The sequence below is a fragment of the Meles meles genome, chromosome 9 (assembly GCF_922984935.1).
Source record: "Meles meles chromosome 9, mMelMel3.1 paternal haplotype, whole genome shotgun sequence".
Taxonomy (NCBI): Eukaryota; Metazoa; Chordata; class Mammalia; order Carnivora; family Mustelidae; genus Meles; species Meles meles.
This window is the reverse complement of record NC_060074.1, coordinates 13,834,429-13,860,443: the sequence shown is the minus strand read 5'-3', so window position 1 is coordinate 13,860,443 and position 26,015 is coordinate 13,834,429. Positions and strand designations below refer to the sequence as shown.

The window sequence follows — 26,015 nt, the reverse complement described above, 5'->3', positions numbered from 1 at the left end:
CATGATCCAATGTTAAATATCATCTGCATCTTCAAGAACTGTGTATTCTACAGATCTGATAGGTATGCGATTTCTGGAAAGATCATACACATTGGAGACAGTCAGACAAGAGGTCTGTACCTCAATTCAGATTTACCACCATGGACTAGTTATGTAACTTCTTTGAGTCTCAGCTTCCTCTTTTATAAAATAGAAGTAATAAATAAATAATACTTCAAAGAATTATAGGAATAGGGGCACCTGGGTGGCTCAGTGGGTTAAAGCCTCTGCCTTCGGCTCGGGTCATGAACCCAGGGGCCTGGGATCGAGCCCCACATCAGGCTCTCTGCTTGGCAGGGAGCCTGCTTCCCTTCCTCTCTCTCTGCCTGCCTCTCTGCCTGCTTGTGATCTCTGTCTGTCAAATAAATAAATAAAATCTTAAAAAAAAAAGAATTATAGGAATAAACTCTGTACTTTCTGTGATTTTATTCAAGTGATTAATACAAATATGTATTAATCTTTGTAGAATGGGGCTTAAGACTTTACCACAATTGGCTTTTCTTTAGGTTGAAAAAGCACATTCACTGCACACATATCTTTGCTCCATAATCCAGCCCACACAGTTCCATCTTTCAGGTGTGTTTGGAAAAGTTTAGTCAAATACCTTACTAAAATCCAATACTAAGGTAGATTTCTTTGGGCTGTTTGTATGCATTTTTCCTCTTCCCATCTCAGACTTTGGTTGCGTTGGTATTACTTTTTAATTCTTTCTTAATTAGCTCTTCCTTGTTCTTCTAAAGGGTATAGAGAAGTGTCTGGTTTCTAGGCTACTACGTTTCCTGAGTAGATGATCTGATCCCGAGGTGAGTAATTTGAGTTTCCCTGGCTTCTTTTAGAAGGAGTCGTTGCGGAAAATGATCCATGTGTTAGGTGAGACCGATTTCTCATTTTATTTGAGGGTTGTGTGTGCGCACGCACATGTGTGTCTGATGGTGCAGCGGGGCTTGAATTACATCTTTGGAACTCTTTGTTCTGATCTGTCTATTCAGTGTCTCTCCACAATCAAATCAGAGCTTAGGTTCCTCCTCGCTTCTGCTATCATCACCGATTACTGGGATTCAGTAGAAGGAGACAGCCAAAAATCGAAATCTAACCAGGGGTTCAATCCAAACCTCTAACATCTAGCAGGACTGGGGTAGTAGTGTGGTTTGATAACCCAGTGAATGAAGAGAGAAGCGCCCTCTAGGAAATCTTAACAAAGAGTCTTCGGCAGGTCTTTTTGTTGACAACTTTATCCAAGAAACCATCTTCCCCGAGACTCTTCTGAACTTTAGACTAATCCTCTCCTTGCTACAGAAGTCCTTTTGTTGGGGGAAATTGTAAGTGAACACAGGAGGGACAGGCCCCTGTAAGCCCCAGCTCTGTCTCCAGATTCTTTTAATCAATTAGCCTTTCATCTGGCCTGCAGTCCTTCTGGCCCAGGGATCTCTCATTCAAATCACAAAATAGATGAAATTATTCAGAAATCCTCTTCTCAGACTCTTTCAGTCTGTTGTCTAATTTCTGAGCCAATCAATGGCCAATTTTGGCAAATGACAAGAGCAATAAGCATTCATTGCTTTTTCTTCAAGTATCATGTCCGTGGCCTTAGACCTCATATTCACAATATTCCAGGTCACAGGTGATGGTTTGAAAACCCTCGTCCATTCTGCAGTTAGAGTTGAAGCTTCTTAGTAAGGCAGAGCAAATTGAAACTGAAACAGCAGTATTGTAGCCCTGAAAGCAAATGAAGGACAAATAAAACCAAAATATATGAGTCAGACTGAGTAAGGAAAACCTGTTAAACATTTAATGCAAAGTTATTGATGGGATTATATCTAGAGATGGAAAAGGTAATAATAATAATAAATTATAATAAAGACTGCATCATACCCCTGGCAATAAGAACCAAAAGGGCTTTAAAAAATAATAAAAAGCGATCTCCACATATACAAACTGCATTTGTACCGTACCATTCCCCATTGTTCAAAACATGCCAAGCTTTGAAATAACATGTGTGAAGTGCCCGGCCCCTGATATGTCCCCAGTAAAGTTCAGCTCCCCTCTATTTCTCCATAATGGACATCAGTATACATTTCTTTTTCCATTCCTGAAACTAACATGTTGAGGATCTTATAAGAGTTTTAGTTTTGAGGCATTGCTGTCAGTTACAAGTCCTAATACCCCAATTTACCTTTTGAATCTCCTGGAAAGTGAATATTTTAACATAAATTCAATTTAGTGGAAAAGATTTACAGGCCCCAAGTGTCCATGTGATTACCTTTAGTCTGCTTGACTCCAGCACACCCAGAGTTGGCTGATCCCAAGCCATTTATTAAACATTTAATTGCTCTAGATTTTCCCTGTTGTGGTTCCTCTCCTACGGGTTTTATCTCCTTCCATTAATACCAAGGACCCAGGGACATCACGAGGTGACTCCAATAGAGGCAAAATCTGCCTCCTCCCTTTCTTAGTTGCTGGCAGAGGCGCCGAGTTTGACATGCTGCATTTAATTGACCTTCCATGGGGACCATTTTATATCTACGGGTAATGATTCTTTGTGGAAAGTCACTGAAGATCAGAGAGGCAGGGTTACCTCCCTATCTCCTGATTGCTTAGTAGAATAAAGTCATTACAATACTAGAAGTAATAGTAATGCTAACGGAACACCACCAACTGAGGCCACTTCCATCAATGCCTTTGATAATTTTTTAAAAGATTTTATTTATTTATTTGACAGACAGAGATCACAAGTAGGCAGAGAGGCAAGCAGAGAGAGAGGGGGAAGCAGGCTCCCCGCTGAGCAGAAAGCCTGATTCGGGGCTCGATCCCAGGACCCTGGGATCATGACCTGAGCCGAAGGCAGAGGCTTTAACCCACTGAGCCACCCAGGCGCCCTTTCGATAATTTTATGAAGGGCAAATCCTCCCTTTATAGAATGTGGTGAAGGCACATTGTAGTCGCATAACTAGATGGTTTTAAATGACACCATTACCCAGCAAAATCTCTGCTTTAGAAAATACAGTGCTTGGGAAATACCATATTATTGTGTTGTCTGTTGTGATTCCAATTGCGTATTATCAAAATACAAACCTGGGTATTGCATGCAATGCCCCGCCCGAGGAGCAGCTATAAAATTCTAAACTTCTTGGACCTCTCCAGATTTCTAAATAAAATGATCTTGGGAAATCCAGAAGACGAACATCTCTGGTAGGTACACACCTTGAAATATCAACAGTCAAAGAGAGCTCCAAGGGAAGGTGGCGAAGAGCTGAATCCTGCCATGTAAATGAGGTTACGAGGGGGCAGGTGTGGGGGGCATGTCCCTGCTTACCATCCAGGCCTCAAAAGTTCTGTCAGGAAGCGTGGCTGTGGTTGCTTAAGGGGTGGTCAAATTTCGGGGCTCGGGATAGAGCCCGGGCCACCTACAGGGCCCACTGGCTGGCTGGCTTTGTGTGTGGGAACCACCGTGATTCCTCTGTCTGGATTACTGTCTCCTCTCCCCGCTGGGAAGGCCCAGTTTGGGAAGTGCTTTTGTAATATCTGGGGATGTCTATACTGACAAGGGCTTTTGGGGTTGTCTCACCTGGCTTCCTGGGCCAACCAGAACTTCTTTTAGGGTATGCTAGTTTCAGAAAAATTCTCCATAGCACCCTTCCTCCTTAAGACGACCTTGGAAGGTTGGGTCATCGTGGGCTGACCGAGAGAGTAGCTGTGTCTGAGACATCGCGGATGGCTCTCCATCGGGTCCTTGTTCTCTGAACTCACTCCGAATGCGAGAACTCCCTGTGGCCAGCTGTGCAAGGCTAGCCTAAGAAGCCTGAGCAGTGATGACTAGATGCTCACAGGCACCAAAGGCATCTCCTGAACGGGGCCAGGCCCTGAAGCAGGCGTTCTCTGCATTTGAGGGAGGCCAGGTACTCATCTGCCCCACGGTGGTGACCAAGTGTCATGGTTTACCCCAGGATGTCCCACATCCCAGGACACTTCTCCGTCTTGAGCAAACGGGGATGGAGTTGACCTCTGACGTGTCCTATCAGCTGCTGGAGAGAGCTACCGAGTTAAGGGAATGCAACATGCCGTGTGGTACTTTATTGCGCATGTACTAAGTTTCGTCTTAGGAACCTTAACAGGCCTCTGGGAGTGAGAGAGACAGGTGACGCGCATTACCATCCCCCCTTCGCAGCCCGAAGAGGCGAGGCCACCTGTCCCTAGACGGGGCATAAAGGGCCAGACACAGAACAGAGGCACTCAGAATCTATCAGCCATGTCCTCTCCATCCGGCCGTGATGGATTTCCAGTTCTGTCCATAAGGAGACTCACCGTTGGGACCGCTTACCTGAAAAGGATGCCGGTGATATCACTCCCTCTCTTCACCAGCATTTGCTAAACTGGGCCGGGTGGTGACCTTGCCGGTAGGAGACCAAAAGGTCACACATTTCTGGCTTTAGCCTCACTCCCGAAACTGTAAACAAAGACTCCTCTGTAGGGAGGAAAAGAGAAAAGCACCAACATATTATTTCCTGGAACGTTTCGTGTCGTGTTTTTTTCTGCCTGTTGTGATATTTGTCACCTGAAGAGACATCATAACATGAAGCAGACTTACCCACCAACAATTTATACTGACTCATGGGTAATTCGCTTTACTGAATCTGCTAATACTTGTCAAGTGCCTCTTACTCGATTCAGTTCAACACCTATTTACCAAAGGAGCCCTTGGGTAGAGTGTTACGCTAGGTGTGGAGGATCCAAAAACAGGAATAGGGCTGGGGACACGCACACGAACAAACGAGGGCTGAAAGTGAGGTGCGAGTAGAGACTTATGACAGACTCTGTCGCAGCATGTCCATGGAGCACCAGAAGAGCGTGGACAAGGGCCTTTCAGCTGGGAAGGAAAACTGTACCTTCAACGGTCCAGAAATTCCAGGGAGGATATTGCTGGCGGGGGGGTGGGGGTGGGGATGGGCTTGAGCAAAGGCATGGGGGAAGAAAGTGTCAGAGGAAACTGGAGAGTCATCTTGCACGGTTCGAGCAAGACAGACTAGTAGATGCGGTTGGAAAATGAGTTGGAACCAGATGGTGAAGGGAGTAAACGTCAAGCCCAGGAGTCTGGACATGAGTCCCAGCGAGGGCAGACACTGAGCATCATTCTGGGGCTAGATGTGTTTTGGAAAATGTTAAATCCTGGTGCATTATTTACATTAGGCAATCTATCTAAATAGACTATAGTGCAACTTTTGTAAATTAAAAAACATTTTTGAAATATACACACACACATATACATAACACACTACCTTTGCCCTCTGAATTATGTATTGAGTTCAGTATGTTGGCAGTTTGTATTTTTATAGATGCCTGTGTTTAAGTGTGTGTTGTTCCTGGGTGCTTACTACACTAAAATTATAGGTCAAGTCCTCCCAAAGTTAATGTTTTAAGGAGCTCATCTGCAAAATGGGGATAGTAGAACTTCCCGCAGATTGCTGTCAGTTTAAAGAAGATGATATATTCAAAACATCTTGGGTTGTTCTTGACACACAATATATTTTAGTAACTCGTGGCCTTTGTTCCAAGCCATCCGCATAGATACCATCTGGGAAAAAAAGCCACATTGTCACCAAAGCTCATCCACAAACCTACTGAGGACTTCTTTCCATTTGGACATTGCTTTTCCAAGGCTCACAATCTGCGTGAACCGGTAGCGCTCTACATATCGCACAACGGAACAGGAAGGGAAGCGTCCAGCTTTGGCACACCAAAAGCATAAGATGCCTTCATAATATTGTTTGCTGGAGGCTGCTCACACCCGAGGAGAAGAAACAAACCAGCAGGGCCATCTCTGTCTTCCTTGACCTAGACACCTGCCTTGGACGCCACGAGGAGTCTGGGGCCTGGAGTCCTTGGGTTCGGAATTACACATTTGCTGGGCCTTAAAGGGGAGGCATCAAGGTTTGTCAGTGTGGATAATACATTTTCACAGGTACATTATAATTTTGTATTCTACCTTTTTCTAGCTCATGTCATAGCGTAAATAAACAGCTAAAGTAAATAGTGTGCAAACTTGACACACCGCTCTCAAATGAACTCAAACCCAAACCAGTTTGGGAATTTCCCTCACGGAGAGGGGTCCTCTTGCCTTGGGGGGCGGTGGCGTGAATATTTCCCTCAGGCCTCCTCATCCCTCAAAAGCAGCAGCACCTCAAAAGCCAGGGAGGAGGGAGAGAGGGAGAGGGAAGGAGGGAAAAAAGGTGTGCATGGGGGGTGCGGTGAAGAAGGGGAGAGGAAGGGGAAGGAGGAGGAGGAGGAACTGAAGGCAGAGAAAGAGAAGGGAGAAGGGGAAGAAAGAAAAGAGAGAAAGAACGGAATTTGGGTGGTGGGGAGAGAGCAAGAAACAGAGAGGGAGGGAGGGAAAGAGGGGAAAAGGGGGGAAGAGAGAGAGGGAGTGGGAGAGAAGGAGAGAGAGGGAGAGGGAAAAAAGGGAGAAATTCTCTGGTGGAACAGTGTTGGGAAAGCAACCAGTTAATCAAAGGGATTCCAGTTTGGCCCGGAAGGCCCGACTCTCCTTCCGACTCAGAAAAAGAAACAAAAACAAGGAAAAAAAAAAAGCGAAGAAAGAAAGAAAAAGAGAGAAGGGAAAAGGCAGCAGAGAGTTTCTCCCGCAGCAATCTCACAGATGCAAAACCTTCCCTTCGACTGACTCCTCATTAGCTTACTGAATCTGACAGCATAATTATCACAGCTGCTCCGCACTTAGAATAAATAAATACGAAAGTGGGTGTTTAAAATTTTTTTGAGAAGGGAAATTCAGTCATCTAGACAGTCAAGAGGACAAGTTTATTTAAAACTTTTAGATTCTTGTGTGTTTAGATCATTTCGGAACGAGATAATGAGATAGTTGTCTTTCAGTCTAATTGAGTTCCTAGGCTCCTGGCCGCTGGCTGTCACCCCTTTCAAACTTTGCTTTAACTTTCCTTCCTTTAGAAATCCGATCCTGGTGTCTCCATTTACTCTTCCTGGGCTGATAACCTGGTGAAGGCTGGGTGCACTGGAGGGCAGAAAGTGACTTAATGGGATTGAGGAGCTAAATAACCTTTCACAGGAAACAAGATAATCAAACCTCTTTAGCTCGCCTGTAATGGCTGAAAGAGAAAGCGCCCGCTGAAAAGAAAGCTGGGAAATGAAACCATCATTTCCAAACGTCCTGTCAATTCCCCGTCACGTGGTTTCCGCGCTACCCTTACACATCGTCAACCCATCAGCTGAGGTTGTTCGTGCATTTAATGATTCGAGGCGCGCACAGCCTAGTGACTACGTGGGAATTTTAGCATGCGTGCGTGCATGCGTGTGTGCGTGCGTGCCTGCGTGTGTAGGCTTCATATCTTCAAGGCCTGGAGGATCCCACAGTACCACTTTCAGCTGAAGCTGGTAACTAGCATGGAGTGCACCTAAAACTCCGGCTGGTTGCAGAGCCCATCTGCATCTGATTAAAGCTGGTGATCTTTCCTTTTAAAATTAGTTAGTGACGGGGCGCCTGGATGGCTCAGTGGTTAAGCCGCTGCCTTCAGCTCAGGTCATGATCTCAGGGTCCTGGATTCGAGTCCCGCATGGGGCTCTCCGCTCTGCGGGGGCCCTGCTTCCTCCTCTCTCTCTGCCTGCCTTTCTGCCTACTTGTGATCTCTGTCTGGCAAATAAAAAAATAAAATTAGTGCCTATATCTCTCTTCCTCTCCCTCCTACGACCACATTTATGGGAGCCCTTGCATTCAGTGAGTCCAAAGATTTATAAAATAAACATTCCATCAATCTGGCATAAAGGAAACTAACGATAATCCATTGTGTAGACTGAGAGGTTGAGGTTTTTAAAGGCCAATAATGCATGCCACGTTGGGAAAAAAAAGAAGCAAACTCAGATCCTTTAACGCTCAGTCCAGAGCCTGGACTCCCTGTACGGGTTGCTGTACCTCATTCTTCTAAACAACAGAAGGAATATGACATCAACATTAAAAAAAAAACCAAAAAACTTTGAAAAAGAAAAAAAGTTACTCACAATACCCCTTAATGGCGAGAGCTTTTCTTTTGTACACTCTTTCAGTTTTGTCGATATGAAAAATACATTTTTCATAGATAGATTATAATATGCTTGTATCCTACTTTCTTCTAGCTGGCATCATAATAGCATAAATATTTCCATACTACCTCACACTCCCACGAATTCTTCTAAATGGTTCCACAATACCATATGCTGAGTCCATATAACATATCTAATTGCTTCTCTACAGTTCAAAATAATCAAAATAATATCTAATTGGTTCTCTATGGCTCAAAATAAAGAATATTTATGTTGTTTATTTTTATTTTATAATTTTTAAATACAATTATAGACAACACTGCAATGAACATGTTTGTGCATCTAGGGTCCTTTTTTTTTTCCCCCATTCGATTGCTTCTTTGAATAACTTCCAGAAACCAAAGTATAGGGTTGAAGGTTGTGACCATTTTTAGGACCCCTGATATGCATGTCACAAGGCTTTGCAAAGGTTCCTCCATCTTACACCACCACTGGCAGAAAATCCTTTTACCACAATCTCATTAACACTGGGAGCTATTAGGTTGAGGGGAAAAATAACTACTTATCGGTTACTTGTATTTATTTAATCACTGGTAAGGCTATCTTTTTATTCCATGTGTTGGTACACTTTTTTGTTTTCCTTATGTAAATTGCCATTTTATGCCTTTGCCCAATTTTCTGTGGGATTCCTGAAATCACCCTATAAACCTAGAGCAGAAGATAGTAGAAGGGTCAGACTGGGGGTCTAGACTTTGGTTCTCATCCTTGTTTTGCTACTAAGGTCCCATGTGATCCTTAGTAAGTGGCAATGAGTAGGGGAAAGAGTGGCTTAGGAGTCTAACTTGAAATCAAACCTGGGCTCTCCCACTTACTAGTTGTGTGATTCTGAGCAACTTCCGTAGCCTCTCTCAGTCCCAGTTTTCTAATATGTAATGTGAGGATAATGACGCCAGCCTTAGCAGTTAGCCTACAACGGGAATGAGAATTTGTGTAAATCACGTAGATGCCCCATAAATGGCAGCCACTACTCTTCCCGGGGTCGCAGGCACACAAACTATATAATGAAGGTATGGAATAGCAAGTCTCTGAGATCCTCTCCCACTCAAAGGGTCTCTAACTTTTCCCTCTAACACTTTCCAGGATCTTCTCGAAAGTCCTGGAATCCCTTGAGGATATCTTCATGGAAGGTAAGGAAATGTGTTATGGAAGACTCGTCCCAACTTCTTGTTTCTTACTGTGCTGCTTAAGTCCTGAATAATGGAGGATTTAGAAGGTTAGAGATGGTGGTCTGAATTAAGTTACAAATGCCTAAAGGCAGAATAGAGAGGCCTGCCTCAGAATCTCCCTTCCCTCCCATCCCCTGAAACTTGGCCTCTAGAATGACAAAATATTCTGGTTAAATTTTGAATAGACTAGACAATAAAGGCGAGAAAAGGATAGATTTGAAATCATTAGCATACAAAGAATGAAACTAAATTTCACTAATATATGGTAAAGAATGTTTAAATTGGGGCACATGGCTGGCTTAGTCTGTGGAGCATGACTCTCGATCTTGGGGTTGTGTGTTTGAGCCCCACGTCGGGGGTAAAGTTTACTTAAAAAAAAAAAAAAGAATGTTTAAATTATTCAAGAAGCTGTACAATAAGGAGTAAAAACCATTATATGAGTCAGGATTGTGCCACTATTATTAAAAAGAGGACAACTTCACTATGATGTCAGATGGTATTAAGAAGATGACATTCCTCTCCCTGAATGTCCTTTCCCCCTAACCATCCAGACCCCATAATCTTTCAAGGCCCACTCACAAGGCCATTTGGTTCCCCAGAGCTGGATTTAATTTCACCTCCCTTGAATGCCCAAAGCACTTCACACTTGAACTGTGGCTGTTTATATACTTGCCTCATTTCCTTAAGGACTATAAGCTCTTTGAGGACAGACTCCATGACTGATTCATTTTTGTATAACTCAGTATCATACTAATGACCCTCAGTAAATATTTAATGAATGAACTGGAATAGAATTCTCCCACTATGCTAGACATCTGAGTCTATGTGGGTCCAGAGCCTCAGAGATACGCAAAATAATTGGAACAGGTTCAGAATAGAATAATGAAACAAAAAGGATTAAAGAGTGAGAGAAACAGAATCTGTATTGGGGGGAAGCAAAGTCAAAGGAATTCAGCCTCGAGAAGTGAGCTTTGGAAAGTGATGTCAATGGAACTTCAAATATAGTAAGGGGATAATGAAAAGAAGGCTTGAAATTCTTTTAGTGGAGCAAAACAAAAAATTACTCAGATGTTAATGGGGCAATAAGGACAAGGCCTGCTGATGAACTTCCAGAGTACAGACACTAGGGTGGTGTGAGATGTGGGAGAGGTCATTGCCATGCCTTCCATGCCTGCAGTAAGAAAGCATTTGATGATGAGAAAAACTCTGGTAAGTTGTTTTTGCAAAATTACTTGTGAAACAATTGTAAACTTTCAAGTCTTGGGATTTTTTTTTTCCCCCCTAAGATGCTGAAACCTGTTTTAAAGGAGAAGGGGGATTTAGTCCAGGAAAGAATGGGAGAGACTCAAGTCTGGGATTTGGAAAGCAAAATGGGACCAACTCACAGAGAGAGACAGCCTTTGATGTCCAGACGATCAAGGACCAGGGCTTAAGGACCAGACTCTTAAATCACGTGGCATTTACTACCCCAGATTTAAAAAAAAAAACAACTTTTGTGGATCAGTGTCTGTGGTTCAAACTGGCTAGCTTCCAAAATCAGTCTTAACTTTCCAAGAGTAACATTTGGAAGTCTCCCTGCAGGAACAGAGTGGAGCCAGTTTCTAGAAAGGGCAGCTTAATAATTTTCTACTCCCCCTGTCCCCAAATTGTTAAATGGTGTTCCTTTCCCAGGGCCCAAGTTCATGCTGAGGGCAAAGGGAATTAAACGAAGAAGCTGAACCTGCAGCTAAGATTAGAGAGCTGCCAAGGACCTAATTTTAGGTCCTTGCTGCCCCAGCTGACATTCTGCGCTGCTGGTTCAGCCACGAGGACCAGAAGTGTGGCTGCGAGCCGGTGACCGAGAGTGGAGACCATCCCCCTGGCCATCTGTGGAAGCAATTAGCTTGCTGTTGGGTGTGTTTTGAGAGAGACGACCAATAATTTCTCCATCGACAAATGTTTCTTCAGGTGTTCGAAGAGAGTCAGTAAGGGAACATGTCAGTGCTTGGCAGAAGTTCCCGCATGCTTGCTGTTCTAATATTCATGCTTCTCCACTTATGAGCGCGCTCCAAAAGGGAACCAATCTTGGAAACCCCGAATTTTGAATTTTCGTGGCGAGTAAGCCCCAGCTTTCCTATGGCCATGCGCTTAGGGCCACAATCTGGGGAAAGTCTCAGCTTTGGCGAAACAGATACAGGTCGATGGGATCGGTTCTTGCACGTCGTGGGGAATCTCTCTGCCCCTCTTCCACTGGGAAGGAGGCTGTCCGTCCACGCCTCACGTATTTCGCTGCCACAGGTTTCATGCTTAGATTGTCTTCTTCAGAGGGTAGACAATAAGAGCTGGCATCTCCCAGATCAAAGGGGAAACAGAATATATTTTAAAGTGACAACTCTGTTCTTCTGCAACCTAATAACCCAGAATAATGAAATGATATAGATAGAAGCCCCTAAATGCTTCCAGAGAGCAAAATTCCCTGCATAATTGCGGCAAGGAGACTCTTTACAAACCACGCACGAGAGCAGGTCTTATTTTTGTGCGATTCTTACGCCCAGGGCAGCCCACCACCAAGACGGGGGTTCTGGGTCCCTGCAGGCTGGGAACCATGATAACTGTCTGGTGCTCTCTGCCTGCAAAGGAGGCTCTTCATAAAGTCTAATTGCCACGGGCAATGAGAGAGGAGGCTGGCACCGCTGGGCCAAGGGAGTGCAATCCTCAGTAGATGGTCCTTGGTGGGAGCCCACCGTTGTCAAGGTTCAAGGTGTGCATCCAGCCCCCCCGGGATGCTTCCCCTGTCTCTCTGTCCGATTTTCCTGGTAGCTTTGCTTCCCCTGCCTGCTTGTCCCACGTCCTATCTGTCCATCTGTCTCTAAGCCTGTTTTGGTCCCCCCTCCCGCAGGCACACACGTACACAGACGCACACACCCGCACACACCCAGTCCCGACACCCCCTTCCCTGTCTCTTGGCGCCGGCCCCTTTCATCTTCTCCCTCGGGGACTGGAGATGTCGCTGCAGGAAGTGCTTGTCGGCGGAGGCAGCAGCGGCAGAGCCCCGTGGCTTTGACAAACCTCATTTAATTGGGAGGAAGCCAGGAGAATTTGAAAGAACTGAAACATCCACGAAACTCCTTTTATCAGGCATAATTTAAACTCTGCATGGAAAAACCCCTATATGTATAAAGAAAAGTCAACTTCCCTCCTGCTGTGAGCACTCCTCGGCTCCCCCCCCAGCACAGGCAGGCTCCTGCAAGATTCCATCTTTTCATTTTTCTAAAAGTGTCAAAGTAGATTTGGGCTCTGTGGCTGGGTGAACAGAGAAGAAATACAGATGGGTCTCTCTCTTAGCCCCGCACGTGCGTTCTCTCTCTCTCTCTCTGTCTCTCTGTCTCTCTCACACACACACACACACACACACACACACACACACACACTCAGGTGCCGCAGAGCCCCTCTGTTGCCGGCTGTGCTTCAGATGGCCAGGAAGAATCAAAACCCAAGTTTCTAACAACACATCCGTTTGGACGGTGGCTGTTTCTGGCTAATCACTTTTTATCAGGTAAAAGCTCGTGTCTCGGATGTTTTGAAGGGCCCCGGGGGTTCTCAGTATGTAGAAAAATAGATGCCCACGACGGAAGTTTCATGAAGTGGAGAGAAGGGAGCGTGAGTGTGTCAGAGTGCGAGAGCGTGAGTGTGTGCGCAGGTGCACACCCCTGAATGTGTGTTTTTGCCTGAAGAGCTAGTTCGAAGGCCCAGGCCCAAGAGAAGACAGCTGAAGGGGGACCTGGAGGCTTAGAGTGGGAACAGGGGAGAGGAAGGGGGTACAGAGGGGGTTGGGTACTGGAAAGGGAGTGAGAAGTGGAGGTGGCCTGGAGTGTCTTCTGTTCCACCATGTGCCAAATAGTGCCCCTCCGCTCCTTCCAAATTCCAATCCAGAGTCCCCACCAGTCCAAACGCTCTCATTTGCGCGATTCTAGCTCCTCCAGGGAACTGTCTTTAGCACACACATACTCTCCCGGCATCTGTAGCTCATTATGCACAGACTTCAGCTGTTCCGATATGATTTGTGCTAATATGTGTACAAGGGTGCCCTGTTTCCTCTTCCTCACCCCCTTCTCCTCCCACGCCGTAGGATCCTTGAGGTCAAGGACAAGCCTCTTTTTTCCCCTCAATTTTTATAGCACTTAATATGTTCTTGACACTTAATGGCAACTTCATAAATCCTGATGACTCACTCTTCCTACAGGGTTAAGTAAGACATTAACCCCCGTTGTATGATTATGGTTATTTTTGGAGATCCGAAATAACTAATTTTAATAATAAAATGCCTTAAGAAGTCCCAAACTCAGAGCTTTGGGCTGGGGCAGGACAATGTCCTAGATACAGCGGAGCCATATTCACAGACCCTGGAGGCTTTGGCTAGACTGAATGTCTACGCCTCTGGGGCAGCAGCTCTGTCCTCTGTCCTCATTGTCTCCCCACACACCGTGCCAGGTCCCTCTTCCAAGGCCGAGCCCCTACACCTTCCCTATTAGCTTTTTTCCCCTCTTGCTTAAGGCTTCTAAAGATTGTTTTCAGTTGCACGATGATTGTTTCCAAAGAAACCCCACCTAAAGATGGTCTCCCCCAAAACAGCCAGGCCATGACCACACCGCCCACATCCTTTGCCTTGCCCTTCCTGGCCACATTCCGAGAAACATGAGGAGAGCTCCAGCCACATGATCCCGCAGCAAATTTCAGATTTAGAGGATGACTTCAGGCCCGGGCAGCAAGGCAGATTTCAGGGTAACTTGTGTTTCCCCCTGGGCGTCTGGCCTGGGAGGACGTGCCCCTCCCCCCAGCGCCCCTCCCCCACCAGTGCCCCACAGGGCACTTCCTTCAGCAGCATCAAATTACCAATCAAGACAGGCCAGCTCTCCTCTTGTGACATCTCCATGTCACCTATCATCTTACTCTCTACGGAGAGAGAGAGAAGGGGGTAGTGGCAAACTTTGGTTTTGCTTCTCCTGGCAGATGCTAGGGAAAAGAAACAAGTCAGTGGCAACTTTCATCTCATCCAATTTCTAAGAGCGTCTTTGTGAAATGTTTGCATCGTTACACGGAGGTCTGTGTCACCTCAGCCCACCAGGGCTTTTGCGTTTTAGAGACGCTCGTAGAAAACTCGGGCAAGATTGGGTCCCCTGTTGCTTCTTTCCCAGGTAACTCGATCCCTAAGCTCATTTCTGGTTGCAAATACTGTGATTCCCCAGTACTTGGAGAAAACATGTAGACACTGAGACTTACATGCATGTGTGTACACACACACACACACACACACACACACACACACACACAGAGGCACGTGGCGGCTCCGTCACTCACCATCGGGGAGCCGGTGCAGCTGAGATGGCAGGGAACGGAAATACTCATGAACCAGGGCCTCCTGGGCCGAGACGCGGTCTCTAGGAAAGCCTCTCAGCATTTGGGAGGCCAGGTCCTCAGCTTCCGGAACCCTGCCCAACCTGGAAAAGTGGAAGAGAAAAAGAGTTTCTCCCAAGGTCTCCCTTCCAAAAAACAAAGGGGGAAAGAAGAAAAGGAGAGAAAAGGAGATGGCTAGGAGAACATTTCAAGTAGCGTTTTCCTGAGATTAGCCACGTTGATGGCATGTGGAAAAATAACCGACCCACTGGAAAGTTTACCCATCCTCGGTGCGCTCTCTCTCATTCAGTTTCCACTGCCGCCCCTCTGGCCCCGCCATGGGGTCCGGGTACCATGTATATATATATAAAGGACCCAGAAATAGAATTATAGAAGCAGAAATGTGTAATTAAGGATACTGCTTTGAGGGATGGTGCCCCCCAAGCAGAAAGCCCAGTTGGGTATGTTGCAAGGACTGCAAGCATAGCTTCCCGGAGGGGAGGGAAGATTAGAGGTAATTTTGGAGGGTGAATCTTGGGAGTAAAACACACTTACTCCCAGTGTTTCTGAAGCTCAGCCCCCAGGGTATTACCTAAGACGCTCTCTTGGTTCCCCCTGAGATGGAGCATAAAAAGAGATAACTCTTCAAGTGCCCAGATTACAGTAAGGACAAATCCTCAAGTGGACCTGTGTTGAATTGTAAATTTGGAGACGAGCAAATCTATTAGTTGAGCATCTACTATGTGCTAGTAGGTGGCTGGCTCTGGAAGATACAGGAAAGACTCTGTCTTCTGGCAGCTTAGTCTAGGGGAGGAGTCAGACACTAAGCAAGTTATCATAGAGATGCATAAACACCGGTGCAGAAAAGGCCCAGATATCAGACTTAGACTGGGAAGAGCTGGTCAGGGAAGGCTTCCCTGAGGAAGAAGCATTTGAGCTAAGACCTGAGGAATTAGGGCAGGGGACAAGCATGTATGAGCCCCATAGAGACCCAGGGGATGAAGGGAGAAGAGTGAGTTTAAGAAGAGGAAGAAAGGCCAGTTGGCTGGCCTGGGATCAAGTTAGAGAGGGGACAGGTATGAAGTTGGGAGGGTGGCAGGGGCTGATCCTGCAGGAGTTGTGAGCCTTAATTTTCCTATTTACTTATAATGTTTGAAAGTCTTTGCTGATCCACGAGACCCAAAACTGTGCAGGAGGCAATTAACCGCAGGACTGATGTCTGACATTCAGAATTAGGTTGCGTGGCCATGCAAATCTCCAATTAAGCAAAAATAAATGGGCTTATTTAATGTCGAATGTGCATACCAACTTAAATGGACAAAGAAATGATACCCTTTCCCTTCCCGGGTGCCATGACATGGTGATGCTGGAAATCCTGGCCCAGAGATGTAAGTGGCCTAATATTTGCATAAGATTTACCTAAGAGAATTTGGCTATCTGATTCCCATGACATACAACTCTTTGTACAAAGAGATAACTTTATCTTCAAACTCAGCAGTCATTGCTTCATAGACTTCAGATGGAGGAAAATTTGCACATGCCCAGTCCTTGCCAATTTCCAGGCTAGTTAAAAGAGAAGGGAACAGGGGGTGGAGGCCTGCTCATTAGCTTGAGGCCTGAGAAAAGGCCAGAAGGCATTTGGTCCCTCCAGGGTACCCTCCCCAGACACAGGTTTTCAGGGCCAATGGAGGGGGCTTTGGAGTGGGGAGGGTGGTATAGATTACTAGGGCCTAATATCAATCTGGAGGGACATTCAAGGGAAATCTTGCAAAATTTTTTTTTTATCTAGTGCACCGTCGCTTTAGAGGGTAGGGTGCAATGTGTGCCAAAATCATGCCCTGAACCCACTCCATGAAACTCCAGGGGTGAACGGGTGGGTAGGTGTTGATGGGGGGGGGGGGGGTAGTGATACAACCAGCAGCTTTCGCCTCCACGATCCCACCCCAATCAATGGTTGGTTCTCTCCACATACTCCTGCCCATTGGCCCATAATAATGGAATCATTACAGAATTGCTCTGTAGACAGGGCTTAGGAGCTGCAATCTCGTTGGACAAGGAAGGCCAGGGGACCTGTTTTGAACTTGAGTTAGCATGGCATGCATACTCTTCGTATTTAGACTGTGGTTATGCTGGGTGGCTGGGGAAGCCAGGAAGGGCTGATGGAACTTCTTACACGGATAGTGGGGACTCGTATATAAAGAACTGGCCATTGCCAGCAAACGAAAGAAAGGCGAGCAGATACTGATCAGCGTATGAAGACTTCTTTTTTAGGACTTTCCTTTTCAACCAACCCAACCCTTTGCTCAAGATTATGTCAAGGTTTTTAGCGGTGCCCGCATTCTGTTCCAGGCTCATGGCCCCTATGCTATGACAGCTACCACCCATTTCTCCAGCTCCTTCCTCCCGGGGGCCAAGTGCATGTTGGTCTTCCCTGTATAAACCAAGTCTGTGCCCTCCTGAATATGAGCCTTTACCAGCAGCACATACAGCGGGACCACCCATTCTGGCCAAGAGTCCTGATGATCTCTACCTTGTGACTGGCACATTGCACTCTCATTTGGGAGCTGAGACGAGAGCCCTGGGAATACAAATATTCCTTCTTTGAGTACAGATGCTAATTGACTTCCATGTTTGTATAGTTCTGCTTCTTTCTGCCATCCACACTCTTGCTTACAGCCCACTGCCTTTATCATCACATTTCTATAATTTGCCACCTGCTCTAACTCTCGTTAGGACAATTCTTCACTTGTTATAATTACTTTGGAAATGAAAATTGGCATGAAAGGTGACATTAACAAATGTTAATTTGCCCAACAGTGCCTTTCCGCGTAGGCTACATGTTAATCAATATTATGTGTTAGAGGGAAAGAAACCATAAGAGATTCTTAATGGTAGAGGACAGACTGAGGGTTGATGGAGGGAGGTGGGTGGGGGATGGGCTAGATGGGTGATGGGTATTAAGGAGGGCACTGGTTATGATGAGCACGGGGTGTTGCATGTAAGTGATGAAACACTGAATTCTACTCCTGAAACCAGTATTATGCTATAGGCTGACTAACTAGAATTTAAATAAAATTTTGAAAAAAAGAAAGACGAAAAAATATTACGTGTTAGGCTTGTGATGTTAAATACCAAACACTCCAGGAGCATCTTGGCAGGATTGGGGAGAACCCACCTACCCAATTAATGAGCGTCTGTTATCAAGGACAAAAATATCCTCTGAGGAACCCCTCCTTCTAACAACATTTCTAGAAGCAAGAAGCATTCCATTCCCAACCAAATACATATTTATTGTAGAACACTTAGAAAATGCAGAGAAAGAGAATTAAAACCATCCCACCCCTCTGAGACAACCCCTGTTACTCAAAGATGATCACTATTGTTTTGATGTTCAGTTTTTCTTCTTTAGTCCCTTATTTTTAAGTGGGTATTTTTTTTTTTGTTTTACAAAGAAAGGGAGATCATACTCTACATGCTGTTATAACCTACTTTTTCCACTTGACGATCTCCATCGTCTTCCCAGGCCTTTGAATAGCCTTCTAGGATATTATATTAATAGCTACCTGGCATTCTGTTATGTGGGCATTCCAGAATTTTCATAGCCAGAACTTTATCTGAGTTGTGTCCTTTTTTGTTGGGTTTGAGGGGTGAGAGGCTACCATTAAAATCATGCTGTGACATCCTCGATGAGAAATCTTTGTGCGCCTGCGCAATGATTTCCTAAGTATAAGTCCTGAGAAATGAAATCCCCGGGGTTGAGGGTCGTACAACAGGTTCAAGTTTCTGATTAAGAAAACGAGCTAGTTGTACCATTTCCCACTTCCACCAGCAGTCTGGGAGAGTTCCTGTCTCTGCGTCGCAGAAAACAAATTGGTTCCAGCAGACCTGAATTGTCACAGACCTCGCTTGTAAAAGCTGCAGAAAGGATTAAAATGGTAAATCAATTGGGCAGGAAGTGCTGGGTGTGAGGACACCCACACTTATTTCTGGAAGTCCAGAATAGAAACACAAACAATAAAACAAAAGGAAGATCCGGCTCTGCGGTTGTTTGAAGCTCCATCCACTGGCCATCACGGGACACATCGAAACTCTGGTGGTTCTCCAGGGCCTGAGGCAATGACCTTGATTTCCCAGCCCAGGCTGGCTCTGAGTATAAAATTCTCCACCACCATTACCGCCATTCACCTTTCCAGGGCAAGGACGTTATCTGTCTACAGCGCAAGGCCGGTCATTGTCAGCTCACCTGGGTTCTTTGTTGTTTTCCCCTGGATCTATAGAGAGAGAAAAAGGGCAGGGATAGAGTGGGCACTATTTTTTTTTTCAATTTTTCAATTGGTTTTTATTTGGAAGTAATTTCAGGTTTGTAGAAGAATCGCACGAAATCGTCCCCGGAGTTCTGTATTTACCAGCTTCCCCTAGTGTTAGCATTCTACAGAACTGTAGTCAAATGATCAAAGGCAAGCAATTAATATTGGCACAACGCTGTTAACTGAGCTGCAGGCATTATTCAAATACTGTGTTGTGTTTTTTTGTTTTGTTTTGTTTTTTTTTCCCAATAACGACCTTTCTGTTGTTGTTCCAGGAGAGGGGGTCCTTTTTTAACGCTGCCAGTTCAGGACGTGGTGAAGCAGGCACCCATAATGAGCACTATACCCAACCCTGGGAAGAAACAACATCAAAGAAACTGTTATCTTCCAATCAATCTGACAAGCTGGTGTGCGCTTCCTAGGCCCTTGTCTGTCGGGTCACCATCCAACCCCAGGCGGCGCCCTGGGCTGTAGTCATGGCCCGCACACGCTTCTTCTGCACCTTGCAGAAATCCTGTAGGAAAGCCGGGGCTTTCTACACAGAGACCTGTGTACCAGATGGGTCTGGGCTCCGCCTTCCTGAGTCTGGTGACCGAGGCCAGGTTGCATCACTTCTTAGAACTTCGGTTTCCACCTCTTGGAACCGGGACTTCGATTTGCAAGGAATAAATGAAATAATGCGTCGCGAACATTCCACCTAGCCTTGGTTGAGCCCCCAAGTCCTTCTCGGGGTCAAGAATTTTCTCGTGGGATCATCTAGACCAGTGTTGCCCAACAGAACCTTCCATGACGGTGCAAATGGGCTGGTTCTGCCCATCTGATATGTTAACCACTACTCACATGTGGCTGTTGGACCCTTGAGATGTGACTAGTGCAGCCGAGCAGCTAAGTTTAAAATTTAAGGGGGCGCCTGGGTGGCTCAGTAGGTTAAAGCCTCTGCCTTCGGCTCAGGTCATGATCCCAGGGTCCTGGGATCGAGCCCCACATCGGGCTCTCTGCTCTGCGGACAGCCTGCTTCCTCCTCCCTCTCTGCCTGCCTGTCTGCCTACTTGTGATTTCTCTCTGTCAAATAAATAAAATATTTTTAAAAAAAAAGTTTAAAATCTAATTTTAATCACTTTAAATTTAAAGAGCCACATGCAGCTAGTGGCCACTGTATCAGGTGGCATGTCCCTAGACATTCTCCTTGGTTTGAAGACGTGAGCAAAGAGAAACCAGAAGCTTGAGATAAGGCAAATGTTGAGCCGGGATGAGGCAGTGGGCAGAGGTGGTGGGTCTTGTGTGTGGTCGGAGAAGGCGGAGGGATGGATACTCAGGGAATCCAAGCCCTGCTCAGCCCAGGAGGAGGGGCCGGTGCAGCCGTAGCAGGAGGCTTTGGCATTTTCTTCGGCCCGTGCAGCAGTGTCCACAGCGGCCGCGCAGGGTAGTAATGTGGTTAGCAGGTTTGGAGTCACCATTTATTTTGGAAACCAATAGTGAAATGGAAGAAAGTCCTAGAGCAGTGCTAAAACCCAAAGTCTCTAGTGGGGGGGATGGGGAGCCTGACTGTGCCGACAAGAGCAAGTTCGCACATCTTGCATGAAAGGGTAAGTAGCGGTTCTGGTTCCGGGGAACCTGTCTCCGAAACCAGGAGGGGTTTCTGGCGACACGGTGAGCTCGCAGACATGAGCAGAGCCCTGCCGAGGAGACCCGTCCCTCCCAACAAGAGGTCCTCGGTGGCCTGCAGCTCTATGCTCTGACCTCTCTGTGCTCTGATATTCACTCGACATGGAGGCTTTTTTTTTTTTTTTTTTTTTTTAAGCACAGGAACAGTAAGCATGAAAAAAATCAAATCCAGTTGGGTTAAACCCTGCCACATTTTCAGGAAAGAACGACGTTCAGACATTCAGTTAGGATCTCTCCCCCTCTCCCCACCTGCGCGAGCGTGTTTTTCTTTGACATTTGAGCCGTTTCCCCTGTCTCTGACGTTTTCCTCACTGCCCTTTTTGCCTCCTCACTGAAGCAAAAAGAACAGAGCCTCGGCTAATTACTCTCAGATCAAATAATACTGGTTATTGTAATTGGTCATTGTCCGAAAACACTGAGTTCTTCTTAGCCCTGAGGTTGCCTGGCACGGCTTAGTTAGCTAACTATTCCGGGAATGTCTCTATTATCTGTTTTACTTTGTAAAAGAAACTAGGGATTTGTTGAAAGCTGGTAATAAAAGTCTGCCCTGGTCTGAGCCGAGACTGCGTGGAGAGGGCCTGGGAAAGCATGACCTCCATGAATCAAGTTGGCCCCCCCCCGCTCCAATAGCCACTCAATGATGTTATTTGGTTTCTCTGTGTCGGAGAATAATAAACCCACTAGGTTTTCTTGCAGGCCAACATTCCCTCATTCTCAGGGCCTCGGACATGGTCGAGGGGCACAAAACAATTTTAATGACCAAACTCACTGAAAGTAAAATGGTTCATAGAGGAAAAACGGACACACTCACAGGTGGCTGGCTCTCCCAGAGGCATCTTCCGGGCCCTGTGGCCTCCAGAGATCGGGTGCTCAGGGGCTGCGTGTTTGGTGGACTGAGGCTCAGGAGACTGAGGCCCTGCTTGAAAGAGAGGCTTTCCCAGGTGGTGCTTACCTGTCCCAGACAATCTGAAGGCGTCGAGGCTTCGGCAGTGGGAACCATTCTGGAAAGCATAGACAGACACGTTAAAAACCAGAAACAACCCTAAAATCCTATTGCCCAAATATTATTAAAATTCTGCTCTTTCTTCTCAGCTTGAGCAAAGAGAGTTCAGGCTTCAGGTGGGCAGAGTGAACACTCTGAATTTTCATGATTCTGTGGAAGGTCACTATTATGGGTTGAATTGTGTCCCCCTAAAACTGACACATCAAGGTACCTTAAAATCTGACCTTATACAGAAATAGGTCACTGCAGTTATAATTAGTTAAGATGAGGGCATAGGCGTGGGCCCTAATCCACTGTGACTGGTGTCTTCTTAAAAAAAGGGAAAATTTGGACACAGAGACAGAAGCGTATGAGAGAAAAGACACAAAAGGACCGGAGGAGAAGACAGCCATCCACAAGCCAAGGAGAGAGGCGGGGAACAGATGCTTCCCTCAGGGCCCTCTCAGAACCCAACAATCCTGCCAATTCCTCAACTTCGGATCTATCTAGCCTCCAGCACCGTGAGACAACAAATTTCTGTGGCTTAAGCCACTCAGACTGTGTGGTCCTTTGTCGTGGCAGCCCTAGCAAACACACAGTCACGAGATTCACTCAAGTCAAAACACATCTACTGAACACCTACTGTGTGCCGAATGTGTACCAAGCGCCGGGGAGACTGAAAGAAACCAACAGAGGACCCCCCCCCCCTTGCAGAGCCCGCAATTCATTGGAGAACAAAGCACGCATGTGCGCACACAACACGCGTGAGAAGTCAGGTGATGAGCGGTGGGGTTGTCTCAAAGGCTCAACATGGTGAAAAAGGGATGGGGCTAATTTTATATGTCACTTGCAGTAAAAATGGAAGTGAATTCTGGCTTGAATAATCCAAAATGGATGATGATAAGATGTATCATTTCCTTTGCAACACTCTTTACAACGTTTACATGTGAACGTGTCTGTTTCTATTATTCTTGGTATTGACACTATTTAACCCCAAATAAAACTACCATAAACAGGGACAATTTCTCATTCATTCAAGAAGTACTAACTGAGCGCTTATTCTATGTAAGGGTGATAAGGGGAGCTCTAGGGCTATAAGATGATGTTCCTTATCAGAGTCCTCTATTTCCTGCTCTAAATCGAGAAGAGATTATTTTAACTCACATTTAAAATATATGCATGAAAATAAAATAAAATAAAATTATATGTATGCTTTACACTTTTCTTGAGCCTGAAATGTGTTTTGTCTTTAAAAAATCTCTTCTTCCAGCTCCTATAGGAACAGGATAGATAATTTATTGATCTGGTTTATCCAACCAAGAATGTAATCGTAGTTGGGCAAAAAAAAGATCTTGATAATACGGGTGTATTCATGTCTGTATATACATTAAAAAAAAAAAGAGCCGGAAGACTATCCATCTGATAGTGATAATGGTTCTGGGGTTTATCCCTTTATTTCTAGGCTTATTTTCTTAAATTTATTTTTTAATAAAAAACACATTATTTTGTAACTTTGAAAGTAAGTTCAATTAAAACTAGAATTTATAGTGCCAAGACGGGTAGCATGAAATGAGTGATCAAAGAAAGTGATTTCAGCGGAGTTTTCAAGGTCAGGTGTAATCAAATGAGAACCTCTCTGCTGCCGATTTCCTAGTCCCACGTGGAAGCGAAGGGAAGAGCTTGTATATACAGCTTCTTCATCCTCCCTCTAGACGACTGTGCCTAAATTTAAATAACCAGTAAAGATAGGTAAGAATATCTGGTATCTGTTTAGAATGTTTATTTCCAAACCACTTTCTGCTGCCTGTTTATGGCTCCTCCCTGGCCAAACAAAATTAAAATATTTCCGCATTCAGTCATAAACCAATTTCCAGTCAACATAATTAAATCCATTTCTGTGCTCTCCCATGTTTTGTTTTTTCCCTTCCTAGAGCCCGTTGCTCTGTGTTTGGGGGCCTTTGGTATTTTAAAACTCTTTCCAACTTTCACGTTGTTTTTGCGGAACGTGGATTTGGAATTGGCTGAGTCTGGGCTCGAACATGGCACCTTGGGTTTGCAGCTGCAGCCGCCGCTTGCTGCGCCCTCAAGCAAAGTGGTTTTACCATCACCAGCCTGCTCCCTTAACCCAAGCTGGAGGTCATATTCACCTCTCAAGGACAAAGTGATTTGATGAATTCATTGGGATTTGTCAGATGGTGAATGTTAAGTGCCTGCCTCTGAGCACAAAACAAAACAATTCCTATTCTTCTTTTTCTTCCTTTGAGAAATGGTGGGCAACGGAAAGGAAAGCGCATGGTTAGGACTGTGGAGCTGGGTTTTGAGAACGTAGTGTGGCGCTCACCGGCTGTGTAACCTGGGGGTGTTGTTGTCTGACCTTCCAGAAGCCTCGGTGTCTCACATCCCGTCGACAGAAGAGGGATGATTATAGTTCCTGCTCCATCGAGTTCGTGTTAGAATCAGGATGGTAAGGGTAACGTTAGTATTCCCTCACCTTTTGCCTCTTTTCCTTCTGCCTCTTCTCTGGTCTGAGGGACCACGTTTTCCTCTCTCCTCTCAGGTGTTTCTGCCTGATGCTTCTCCTTCAATAACTCTCCATTTCATGGCCCTGAAATTCTAACACGCTCCGAGCCCTAGTTGTTACACGCCCCACCTGATTTCTCCTGAGTCTTCAGTGTGGGTCTAAGGTGTGCTTCTTAGCTGTGTGTCTCCCTTCTGCCGCTTGTGAGCTCTGAGATTTAGAGGAAATTAACGTCTCTGGTTTAGTAACGCAGAAGTTTCCAAATCTGTAAAATGGGAATAACTTTCCAGTTGCTTGGGAGGGTTAGATAAGATGAGGCACTTGGCAATAGAGGAGGGGCTCAACAAATGTTCGTCTTAGTCCTTTTCCTTTCTTTCATCTCTCATCCTGGAGAGGTAGCAGGGTCTAACACAGTGTTTCTCAAACCACGCTGCATGTTAGCACCGCCTGGGAGAAGTTCTGGCCCGCAAGGAACCCCAGGCTTCACCCTACAGAGTTCGATCCGGTGCGCCTGTGGACAGCCCAGCATTGCTCTCATTGTGGTTGTCGTTACTGTTCTTCATAATCTCCAGATGTTTCTGGCGTGGCGCCCAATGAGGCAGAAGGTGCTGGTGTGCAAGGAGGATGGGGTCGACCCCTCATCCGTGACTTCCCCACCCTTCTCTGAGGCTTGTTGCCTCAAGTGAGCTAGTTGTGAAAATATAACTGATCAATGTATATCAAAATTGCAGAACGTAGCATTGATGCAGACTTGTGTTTTCAAGGAGGTGAACGAGGAAGCATGACAAGGGAAAGACCAGTCCTCAGATCTGCAATGAAAGGGTGACCTGGACGAGTTTGTCCCAGGAAGCAAGGTAACAACATTGAACTTGAGGTTCCAGGTCTTGCCATACTGTGCCTGACTCTCTTCCCCCGTGTGTTTTGCAGCTACATTAGAGCAGATGGAGGGGGTGACGGGCCCAGGGCATAGTCAGGTTGCTGTTCGTGCCCTCCCACTCTCATGCAGATAACCTCATGCTGGATGACCTTGCCTCTCTCCCATTGATTTTTCCCAGTAGTTAAACTGCAAGCGATCAATGAGAGAATGATCAACAAGATAGGCATTTTGCACAGCACCATTTCATGAGGTGTTTGTTTCTCTGGCTTCAGGAGCCGCTCAAAGAACAGGGCTCTGGGTAGCTTATTTCCCTCCTCTTTCCAAAAATGATGGTGAACCCATAGAACAAATTTTTCTCCATCTCCTCCTACTGCCTTTTTTCTAAAGGAGTTCTCATTTGAATTCAATTGGAATTTGAAGTAGGAATGGCGAAGTAAGTTGCAAAAGGAAACTTAAAAAGCCGAACATAGTAATTTCCGAACCAAATGGAATAAAATTAAAATGAGGGCAGAATGTTGCTCCCATACTAAAACACCACCTTTTTTCCCAAGTCCTAATTCATAAGTGAAATAAGAAAGCTCATTTACAACAGATCCAAGTCAACAGAAATTTGCTGGTTGACTGATAAACCATCACCAGAACCCTGTTGAGTCTTAGCTCAAGGTAAAACATTTTCTGGTTTCTATAATCTTACCACAGTCCCCTAAGGTTATCTTATAATGCAGCCTACTGAACGACACCTCTGGAATTTCCCAAATACAATGCATTCTTGAGATACCATGTATTTAAATAGTTGATAATGTTGTTAGCCTTATTTCACTATCTCAAGCACGAACTTTAAAACCTCATTGCAAAAATCTGTAGCTCTTCTCCTAACCCCTCCTCCCCGCCTTAACCACACTCACGCCCTCACAGCCACTGACTCCCTTAGTCTTTGACTCAAGGAGCCTAAGCATGGCCCTTCTGGTGCTTTCCTAGGCTGTAG

The 26,015-nt window shown here is 45.6% G+C and overlaps 1 protein-coding gene across 3 annotated transcripts in view; it reads right to left on the bottom strand.

Moving 5' to 3' along the window:
* Positions 1–374: 374 nt before the first annotated feature.
* CDK15 (cyclin dependent kinase 15) overlaps positions 375–26,015 on the bottom strand; it is an 82,376-nt gene continuing 56,735 nt past the window's right edge. For 2 of the 3 annotated variants that reach the window (XM_046018067.1, XM_046018068.1), the window contains exons 11-14: positions 21,606–21,654; positions 14,646–14,785; positions 4,358–4,501; positions 375–1,755 (exon numbers count right to left, since the gene is read on the bottom strand). In XM_046018067.1, coding sequence (XP_045874023.1) covers positions 4,392–4,501; positions 14,646–14,785; positions 21,606–21,654 — 299 coding nt within the window. In that variant the 3' untranslated portion in view covers positions 375–1,755; positions 4,358–4,391. Of the gene's footprint in view, positions 1,756–4,357; positions 4,502–14,645; positions 14,786–18,049; positions 18,953–21,605; positions 21,655–26,015 lie in introns of those variants that run through there. The other variant, XM_046018069.1, reaches the window with a different exon arrangement.